Genomic DNA, 10,860 nt, shown 5'->3' with positions numbered 1-10,860 from the left:
AACTCACTTTAGGAGAGGAACACAGGATGTACTAGTTAGATTAACAGCTGAGCCCTATAACAACTATTTGACCATAATCAGACAATTTCTAGTACTTATAGCTGTAGGAAATTATGTATGTGATTGTGTGTAGAACACATTTGACTGCTCAGGAACATCAATGTGTCAATTCATTCTGAAAGTGTAAAAAGAGCTCAAGCAGGATGGATTCCTCAGAATTTGACTGTGTATATGTGTATATATATGTTAAGTGCACCCAGAGGTAGCCCTGTTGGGGGGGGTGGGGGGGACCAAAACTCAGTAGGGCACACTGGGCTGGACTGTGAAGAGCTGCTTCCAGTTGCAACTAAATGTAAAAAGATTTCAGATAGAGCCTTTGAAAAGTTTGAAGTAAAATTAAATCATTGTTTAATTCCTGTTTATTTCCTCCCCCCTCTTTCTTTCTTCTTTAGCTTTGTTCTTTCAGCAATTTATACAATGAAACAAATTAAAGTGAATGTACTGGCGATTATTTGTGTACTTTCATTATATGAAAGTGTAGGGCTAATCCCCTACAGTAGAAATATTGCCCTGTGATGCAACTATACATTGATGCAGACATGCATGGTAATCTCCACAATCTCCTCACTAGTGTAATGAGATTTATTTTTAGTTTGAGATTTGTTTTAGTATGGAAATGTCATTTTTATGTCAGGTGATGTATGTGTGATTATATACTCATTCTGGTGTTGAACAGAGACAGTAAGAAAACAAATAAATGTTCAAAAAGAGTACAGGAGTACAACAAGGCAGCCCTGAACCAACATTTACATAATTTCTGGAGGGCTGAAGGCTGAATTTTGACATACACGCCTACTACTGCACAGATATGCACACACTGCACACGAAAATCTACTGTTTACCATTGTATGATTCCCTTGTAATGAGTGGGCCATTCTTCACATCAGGTGCCAACAGATGTGAGGAATTTTCTGGCTTGCGATCTGCTGATGGCGAGATCAGCCCCCCAAATAAAGTATACTGAAAGTTAATGGAGTAAACTGTGATCCGCTTTAAAACTGGACTTACTTTCTAGTAGCTGACAACGGCATTTTAGTGTTGCAGTGTTTGTTTACTAAAGTGATTATCCTTTATTGTTATTGAACCTACAGCATGGCCTTGGCAGTAAAGCTATAAAATAAAGTATCTGGACTTTCTAATGGCTCTTTTGTCAGTAGATCAGCACCTGTGACATCAACACAGACATACTGTATTATTAAATTACAGAAAAACAAAACAAATTATCAACAAAAGCTGAATCTATTTGTGAAAACTGCCATCAAAAGTTTACAGAGAAAGTGTAGTGAGTGAGTGATTATGTAAGATAAATGTCTGGTCTCCCAAATCAAACTGAACAGAGATAAATAGTATACAGTACATTCATCTCATGCCATTGGTTCTAAAAGTGGGGTCTGGGGGACCCCCGGGGGTCCTTGGGGGGTTCCAGGGGGTCCCCAGCAAAATGTGTTAATACAGCATCACAATCATTTTAACCACTTTATCCATTTATACGTTGGCTATTCAAAAAATTGCAGATATACAAGCTCACAGTGCGTCACTTAGCGCCGCGCTGCGAGCTTGTACATCTGCTATTTTTGAAAAGCTTGAAAGTGTTTGAAGAATGTTAAACACAAATCTTCTCTTCTGGGGGTCTCTGGCACAAAACTTTTTCAGATGGGGGTCCGCGGCCAAATATATATAGTATATATATAAGTACCACTGGTTTAAGCTAATGCTGGCATGATATTCTCGAGAGCATATCTATGTCTTCTAAACCTAATTGTTGCACTTTGACCTTTGTTTTTAGGCTACTATAGGAAAAACTAATGTCAAATAGCAACGATTATGGTTCTATCCTTTTTAATGAGTTTGATTCCCTCTATTCCTTATTGATTTTTAAATATATTTGTATGCATATACATTTTATGCTTGTAACTTCTGTATATGTTGGATATATATACTGGAGGTTCGGGCCAACGCATAAGTTGCACTAGCCTGGTAAACCCTCCCTCCGGAAATCTAATTTCCATGAAATCAAATGGAAATGAGATTTCCGGAGGGAGGGTTTACCAGGCTAAAGTTACACCGCCAATTCGACCAATATGTCTGAGTCATAGTTCCCAGTTCGATCCCGTGCTCCCCCAGAGTTAGTGTTGAAGTGTCCTTGTGCAAGTCGCTGAACCCCTAATTGCTCCCGATGAGCAGGTTGGTGCCTTGCATGGTTTCCTTCGCCATCGGTGTATGAATGTGTGGGAGAATTTGTGAATGTAATGCACAATCTATGTAAAGCGATTTGGATAAAAGCGCTATATAAATTTACCATTTACATGGACACATTGCTGGTCTGGCCTGGAATCGTGGTCTGGGACAACCAGGAGCTCTGGCTTCTGGCTCAGCTATGGCCACCCCATATATGGAGGTCCCTGATGCCATCAGCATATGCTTATATTGGACCTATATGGGCATATTGGTTGGATCGGCAGTTCTGGACAACTGGATATCCAACTGCTCGACGGCGGGCACCGTACTCACAGTTTCTCGAGTCCATCCTCGGTTGGTCACATATATGCACATGACCATATATGGGCATAGTGGCATCTGTCGCTCTGGACGACCGGATCTCTGTATCTGTCAGTCCTTGTCCCTTTAATACCCGTATAAGGAGATCACTGATGTCATCAGTATATGCCCACCCATATATGGACAGGCTCCCTTTTGTGCCCATATATGGAGCTGACTAATTTGTTTGCGCCTGATGCCATGACAACCTTGAGGTTAGACAACACACTCGATTTGGGAAGTCCTCATATGGTTAAGGGCCGAGTCATAGACCCCTTAACAGACGACGTCACACTGATAAGAACCAGTATGCGTGCAACCAGTATGCTCTTAATGAAACCCATTCTGTCAGGTCTCGCTAGGACACGCCTCACTAGCCAACACACAAGAGGGGGTTGGGGTGTGCTTAGTCTGGGAGGGTTAGCGTCGGAGCTTGGACAGCAGGGGCGCGGCCACTGCGTTGTGATTCAAATCAACAGCCAATGAAGAAAAGGGGGCGGGATCCACATGCAGTGGGTGATGCATCTAAATAGGATCGACGGGAAGCAATTTCCCCTTGAGAAATTTCGGCCGCCATTGTTGTGTACTGCTGTTTGCCTCTCGTCGGACTTTTTAGACGAGTTGCACAGCTCTCAGACCGGTAAGAGGCGTGTCCGCTCAGATTCAGAGCGTGACGTACATCCCGCCCACAAATACCAGGGCTGTGGCCCAGAAGTTCCTCGCCAGAGCTGGCGAAAACTTCTGGGAACTCAGATTAGGGTGTGCTGAAACCAGCGCACCCCGAAACAACAGGTTGAGAATTGATTGCGTGAAACAATCACCTGTGCATCAAGTCTCAATGTTAGTAAACAAATAATTGGTCTATAGTGACATGAGCGTGATGATGACGTGGTCCGCCGGCCTGCACACTGGTCCTCCCTTAAACAAAGTTTAATATGATTTTATATATATATATATATATATATATATATATATATATATATATATACACACACACACACACACACACACACACACACACACACACACACACACAACTGCTACCCTGAACATGGCTTCCTCGTAAAAGAGATCTTATATCTCAATAGCTTTGGTAAAAAAAGCATTTGGGAACTTCCTTTGTGCATTAAAATGTGATGCACAAATAACCTTGCACCACCTTCTACACAACTGCACCCATGACAATCACACAATGTGCCCTCAAAACTTCTATTCCACACTTCAGTCCAGTTGGTGCGGTGCGGATACGGAAACAGTGCCTGCATGTATGTGTGCGGGCAATTTGCCAGAAATAAAAGGCGGGCCCTAGACCGGATCACACAGGTTTTCCGCCGTGTGGAAACCGGTGGAAAAAGAAAGCCAGTTGAGTTGGCGTGAAGCACAGTAGTAGACAACGAAGTGAGAAATATGAGAAGAAACCATAGAGACAGAGAAGACTACTGCTTGCCTTCATTTCACGGAGTGATCATCAAACGCTGCTGCTGTTAGTTCTTTTTAGGATTGTTCAAGTTGCCCAGCAGACCGTAAACAACAGAGTACTACTAGCAGCCATGCTAGCCTAGCGAGCCAGCCTGGGTCGTCCCAATCGATCAGTGTGTGTGCAGAGCAGGGTGCAAAGGGGGCGTCGCTCCTAGTAATGTGGTGAATGAAAATGTGCATTGTGCAACCTGGTCTGCCTGCAAAACATTACCAGTGATGCCTTGTCCGCTTATTGTAAGCCACTTTGGGCTTCTTTTTCTTTTCCCCATACAAGATTTGTGTTGTTAAAATGTTTAAAAAAAAAAGTCCCCTCAAGATTTCTTTTAGAAAATAGCAGGTGATGTGACGCATTGTGAGCTTGTAGGTCGGCTATTTAATACAGCAGTGTCAGTGTGCTCATTTAGCCTATAGTCGCTTCTTTTGGGCTTGTTTTCATAGACCTAGTATGGTTGCTTATTTCTATCGCAAAATCTGGCAACACTGCCAGGGTAACTTCCACAGACGTGCTTCAGCTCGCCACTTAGCTTAGTTAGCCTACTTAAACTATTCGGGAAATGGGTGGAACCACCACACTATCTGAGCATTGCAGACTCTGTGGTTTGAGAATGCTTGATAAAAAAAACAAACACAATTTATTTAATGGTAAAACAAACAACAAAGCAGACTACGCAGTGGTCCTTGAAGAGCTCACAGGAGGACCGGTGAGTCGCGGTGATCTATTAAAGGCTGTGTGTGGGACCTGCCGGAATAGATTACAGCGTTATAAACGATATAAGGACGAAGTTCAAAGACGTGGCGACGAGATCAAAGCCTTGGCTCTTCAGAACCAAGCTGCTAAACGGTGCGCTGAGTCCACATCTGACCCTACCGAGAAACACGTTTCTACTGTAGAGGACGACAAGCCAAGTCATGGACTAGCGGGTACCACTGAGGTGAGTGAGTCTAAACTGTGTCGATCTGTGTTGTAGCAAATCATAATAACAATAATTGTGATATTTGATTTCATATTGTGTGTAGCCCCAGGAGCCAGCCTCTGTTGAACATATGCAGGCCACCGGGTTGAAACCAGACATCAAGTCGAACAGTCTTGGTATGTGCTGTTTTATTCTTTTATTTTATTTTATTCTGTTCACGTTTTCCTTATTTTATCCCCTCTCTGGCTAAATCCCACACTTCCTGCTTACTTTAGCTTAGCTGTTAGTGTTATGTCTGCACACTGGCTCATTAGCCCTAGAATGTCTGTGATCTTACATACATTTCATGTACATTCCAAATACACAGTCATAGTGTCACCCTGGACGACGCGCTGTGTAGTGACGATCTGCGCGGCCGTAAAAGTGCTCTAAACTCCGTCTGTACTCATCCAATAATTAATTCCTAAGACTTGGAGTCAGATATTGTCCTCTAGTTTCATATCCATTTGAAAGTTCTGCCAGAAAACGTGTGTTTAGTCAAATATCTCCACTTTTCCACGAGCTGCACACGGACGACTTTCTGTACGGGCGAGGGGCACGACTTGAGTGAAGGACCGAATTTACCCAAACATCCTCTTGTCATCACAAACGTCATAACAAATTGACACAGGGAAGCACAAACGAATGGGGCACACAATTGACAGGTGCTTGTGATTGGTGCGGGGTAATGAATCACTCCATCTGCCAATTGTGTGTCCCAAACATTTGTGCATCCTAAAGGAAGTTTACATATATTCAGTCCTGCACTCATTCCAGGCCCCTCGCCGGTACAGAATGTCGTCCATGTGCAGCTCGTGGAAAAGTGGAGTTGCTAAAAACACACGTTTTCTGGCAGAACTTTCAAATGGATATGAAACTAGAGGACAATATATGACTCCAAGTCTTAGGAATTCATTATTGGGTGAGTTGTCCAGGGTGATCTATGACTGTGTATTTGGAATACATGAAATGTATGTAAGATCACAGACATTCTAGGGCTAACTGGCTCATCAGTGAGGCACCATTCTTAGCAATATTGTTCTACTGTCTGTGCTGCAATCACTGTTATGCCTAGTGTTTGAGAGTGTTGCATTCAAGTTCTTATGCCTAGTTGAAGGTTCTGAGATGGATTCAGACGTCTCTAATCTCTGTCTGTATGTATGTGTATCTTCTATTTTGTAGCCTATTGTGACATAACTCCACAAGTACCTCTGTAAAAGACGACAGAGGGTTATTTATGCCAAAGAAAGTATTGAAGTCTTTGTTCTATTCCTTAATTCTAGACCAGTCTGTGGAGTCCAGCCTGCAGATGAAGATGAGTTCTCCAGTGCCTGCCAGGACCATTTCTATTAATCAGGAACCTGTAGCTGAAATTGAAGTTGAAATTGAAGACCACCTGGATCTCAGTAAGTTTCATGCTTTCTTTCCTTGTTTTCTGTTCTGTTGCAGGGCTAGCATCTTATCAACCTTTCAGTAATATATCATTATCATATATATGTATACGTATCTAGCTATCATTAGAAAGATATCACTCGAAGGCGCTCAGTGGCGCAGTGGTAAAGTTCTTGCCCATCTCCATGGAGGTTGTGGGTTAAAACCCACCGTGGTGCATCCGGCTTTGTCGAGCGTCGACACATCCTGCTACACAATCAGAGTCTGTGCCCTTTCCTGTACCAAAAACTTTAGGTACAGCTCACTGCCAAAGCAGTGGACCAATTCTCTCCCAACTTGCTAAAAAAATCATGGCTCATGGCTTTTCTGACAGTATAATCTACTTTCTTTTCCACCTTCACATGTGTCTCCACTTCTAATAATCACAAATGTTTGCAATATTGCAGCTCGCAGTTTACTTCCGGGATGTGCTGGCGTTGTGAGCTTGTAGATCTGCTATTTTTGGCTAAAGTTCACCTTAGGGATGAGGTTAAGGTAAAAAAAAGAATCATATCACACAAAGATTTGGTGGACCCCCTGTAGTAACTCTGTGTTGAAGACCCCTGGCTTAGCTTATTATTCACATTTCTTGTTTGTTAAAGCTCTTACCTGTTCAAACAATGTGAACATACTTTAAGAAGTTTAAGAACATGTAGCCAAATAACAGTTGTCTTTGGATCCTTTTTTCTTACATGTTCAACTTTGTATTTAGATTTTATTTAGGTATAAAGCATCACAAGAATGTTGTTGTTAACTCATCTTAAAGAAGAATCTGAAAATGACAGTTGTTGTAAGGGCATAAAACCCTTTTTGTTATTCTCATTCTCATTTGATTTTATTCAAATAAAAGGGACTTATTGAAAAACGTGTTTTTCTTTACAAATCAAGACAATAGCCTAAATTAATAATCATATAGCCCTCAAAGCTGAAAAAAGGACGTTTTCAAAATATATATCATATCGACAATCGAATCGAATCGTGACCTTAAAATCGAAAGTCAAATCGAATCGTAGATTAGGCGTATTGTGACACCCCTAGTATGTATGCAACATTCTGCCTCATCCACATTTTCTGCATGAATTAACATGTGATAATTATAACACCTACACTGTGTGTGTGTTTGTGTGTGTGTGTGTGTGTGTGTGTGTGTGTGTGTGTGTGTGTGTGTGTGTGTGTGTGTGTGTGTGTGTGTGTGTGTGTGTGTGTGTGTGTGTGTGTGTGTGTGTGTGTGTGTGTGTGTGTGTGTGTGTGTGTGTGTGCATTGTTTGTGCCTGAGGTGAATGTGCGATGCAAAGTGCATGCTACGTCACGCTAGATGTGAGGCCCGTGCAGCGGGCCGAACTTCTAGTTGTCTTCAATAGCCAATCAACTCAACAACCCCTTGGACTGGTCTTCCCTTCCAGGGTCTGCCCATTGGAAGTTAGCAGAAGTAAGATGGTCTTTTTCCAATATTAGAAAATGAACATGTTCACTGACAAAAAAAATGTGTTCTTAATAGCTCTGAGCCAGCAAGCTAGAATCCGAAGATAGCTATATCAAATACCAAAATAGCCTAATGATGCCAAGAGACAGTAACATTAGCTAAAATTTGCTAGCTAGCCAACCTTTCCTGTCCATCCTCCAGCTTTTTATATGCAGTAGCTCCATGGGTGGCACAGGGTCACAGGTAAGATGCACATTGCACACTAATGTGAAATTAATTAGAAAAAAAAAACAAAGACGGTAGGACTAACAGCTGTCTTGGTCTGTGGCTAGGCATTGGGGTTGACATGAGAGGCCCTGAGCCCCTACAGTCAAAGTGTTTTGTTACATTTATTTATAATGGCTGTAGCCAATAATGTCTTTGATGAATGAGAATAAACAGTTAAGAAATGGAGCATTTATTTACAATGTAAGTTCTTCTAACTAACACAGGTACAAAAGAGGAAACTCTGCATGGAAATATTTCATGTTCAAACGTTTAATGGTTTTCTCTCACGTCATCTTTTGCCTAGACTTCCTGTACCATCCCATGTGTACAAAGGAGGTTGCTCCTGAACAGCAGGAGAGAAGCCCCAGTTTGGTCCAGGAGGAACCAGAGACTCTACAGAATAAAGACGAACAGGGAAAGCTACTTCAGAGACCATTGGAGGCTGATGGGTCAATGATGACATTACTCGCAAACAAGAGTGGAGATGCTGATGAAAACAAAAACTTACGCTGTACAGTTTGTAGCAAAGTGTTTGCTTCAAAGACAAATCTGAAGCAGCACACAATCATTCATACAGGGGAATACCCCTTTACTTGTACAGTTTGTGGCAAAGGATGTCGTGATATCAGTAGGCTAAAATCACACATGATGACTCATAGGGAAAAGCCCTTTCGGTGTGCAGTTTGTGAGAAAACATTCAGACTTAATACGTCTCTGAAGTTACACATGAGGATTCATACTGGGGGAAAGCACTATACTTGTGAGGTTTGTGGCAAAGGTTTTAGTAAAAGCTATGTTCTAGAAGGGCACGCGAGGGCTCATACAGGAGAAAAGCCCTTTACTTGTAAAGTTTGTGGCAGAGGGTTTTCTTTCAATGGTACTCTTAAAACACACATGAGGATTCATACAGGGGAAAAGCCCTTTCCGTGTGCAGTTTGTGAGAAAAGATTTCGTAAAAAAACTCATTTGAAGCTTCACATGATGATTCATACAGGGGAATACACCTTTCATTGTACAGTTTGTAACAAAGGATGTTGTACAGGGAGTGATCTAAAAAAACACATGATGATTCATACAGGGGAAAAGCCCTTTCCATGTGCAGTTTGTAAAAAAAGATTCAGTAAAAATTTTAATCTGAAGAAGCACATGAGGATTCATGCTGGGGCTGAACAATTGAGGAAACATATTTAATTGTGATTCTTCAGACTAATTATTAATATTGCAACTGCAATTAAATTTGCGATTAAATGTTTTTCTTTTAAGTCGAGCTCTTTACTGTTTACTGTTGACAGTGGAACTGCCACAACATTAGATGTTATCAACAAAAATAGATATGTAAAGGACCATTGTTCACAGGGCAGCCCTTTGCAGGCATTATACTTCACAGCTGTTTCCAATAATTACATCAAGCCGGCCTGGAGGTGTCTGTTTAGTAACATTAAGGTGCATGTGTTCATAACATCTGTACTTAATATATGTCTAAATAAACATTTAACATTAAACATTTTCTGTTTATTGAAAGGACACATTGGTGATTTTAGATGTGGGGTATTACATAATATGTTAAAGAATTGTTCGGACTCAGCCTGGAAAGTGTCTCAGGTGGAAAGTGTGAGAAATTAAATAGCAGATCTACAATCTCGTAGCTCAGTGCCGCGCTAGTATCTGGAGCATACACATTTAGAAAAATACATTGACATGTGTGAATAAAAGTCTGCCACAATGCCCTTACAAAATGTGTCTTGTGACTGAAAGTTGATTTTGACATACTGCACAGATAAGCACACACTGCACAGGAAGATCTCTAGCACTGTATGATTACCTTGTAATGAGTGGGCCTTTCTTCCCATTAGGTGACAACAGATGGGAGGAATGTTTCTGGCTTGCGATCCGCTTATGGCGAACCTGAACTTACTTTTTAATGATCATTTCTTCAGTATGCCTGATATTGCCAAATTACAGAAAAGCTAAATTATCTTAATAATATCTTGAATTTATGTAGCGCTGTTCTAATTACCCAAAGACGCTTTACATGGGGGGCATGAGAAAACGATTACGATTTATTAGGGAGGGGAAACACTAGGAAAAGGCTATGTCTAAGGAATAAAATCAATGAAAACTGTGGAATGAAGAAAAGGGGGGGGGGGGGTGGAGATAGCTGGGGAAAGCGATATTGAAGAGGTGGGTTATTATATGAGGTTTTGAGCTCCGTCACCGCAGGTACGGTAGGCTACTTAGTCTTGGGGACCTCAAGGAGGTTTGCATTACCAGACCTGAGGGAGCGGGAGGGGACATGAGGAGATCGAACAGGTATAGGGAGACAGATTGTTCAGTGCCTTGTAGGTGTTTAGTAGTATTTTGAAGTGGATTCTTTGTTTGATCGGGAGCCATTATTTGTGCAAACTGCCATCACATTTTAACAGAGAAAAGATATCAGTGTAATGATTAAAGGTAGGGTAAGTGTAAGTTTTTGTTAAAAGGTTAAAGCTCTTATCATCTGAAAGTAATCATTTCTATAGTGTTTGTTCAGTGACAGAGGTTTCCTGTCTCTCTTTAATAAAAAGAAAATACATTTTCAGGTGGGTTGCCAATTTCAGCAAGAGAGTACCCATTTATCAGCTCTGTCATTTATTTGTGTAATCACTTCCAAATGCACTTGTTTATCCTGTATCCTGTGCAAGTTCTGTCTCCAGATTGGATCAAATTAGT

At 41.4% G+C, this 10,860-nt stretch overlaps 1 protein-coding gene across 1 annotated transcript; it reads left to right on the top strand.

Annotated features, from left to right (window-relative positions):
* Positions 1-4,341: 4,341 nt before the first annotated feature.
* On the top strand, positions 4,342-9,620 carry LOC311053710 (uncharacterized protein). Its single transcript, XM_084069380.1, has 6 exons — positions 4,342-4,437; positions 4,469-5,009; positions 5,095-5,167; positions 6,314-6,436; positions 7,738-7,890; positions 8,456-9,620. The coding sequence occupies exons 2-6, from the start codon at positions 4,632-4,634 to the stop codon at positions 9,340-9,342; spliced, it is 1,614 nt and encodes a 537-aa protein (XP_083925506.1). The 5' UTR covers positions 4,342-4,437; positions 4,469-4,631; the 3' UTR covers positions 9,343-9,620.
* Positions 9,621-10,860: the final 1,240 nt, after the last annotated feature.

This window comes from Gymnoscopelus microlampas, assembly GCF_963454915.1.
Source record: "Gymnoscopelus microlampas genome assembly, chromosome: 10".
Classification (NCBI taxonomy): domain Eukaryota; kingdom Metazoa; phylum Chordata; class Actinopteri; order Myctophiformes; family Myctophidae; genus Gymnoscopelus; species Gymnoscopelus microlampas.
Note: the sequence above shows the minus strand (reverse complement) of the source record. Positions and strands in the feature narration are given on the sequence as shown.

What these genes read in the sequence shown, in the direction of transcription:
- LOC311053710 (XM_084069380.1), top strand. Translation starts at nt 4,632, where the DNA reads ATGGGTGGAACCACCACACTATCTGAGCATTGCAGACTCTGTGGTTTG. An exon ending in CATCAAGTCGAACAGTCTTG is followed by an intron (nt 5,168 to 6,313) that starts GTATGTGCTGTT and finishes CCTTAATTCTAG; the next exon opens with ACCAGTCTGTGGAGTCCAGC. An exon ending in TGAAGACCACCTGGATCTCA is followed by an intron (nt 6,437 to 7,737) that starts GTAAGTTTCATG and finishes TTTGTGCCTGAG; the next exon opens with GTGAATGTGCGATGCAAAGT.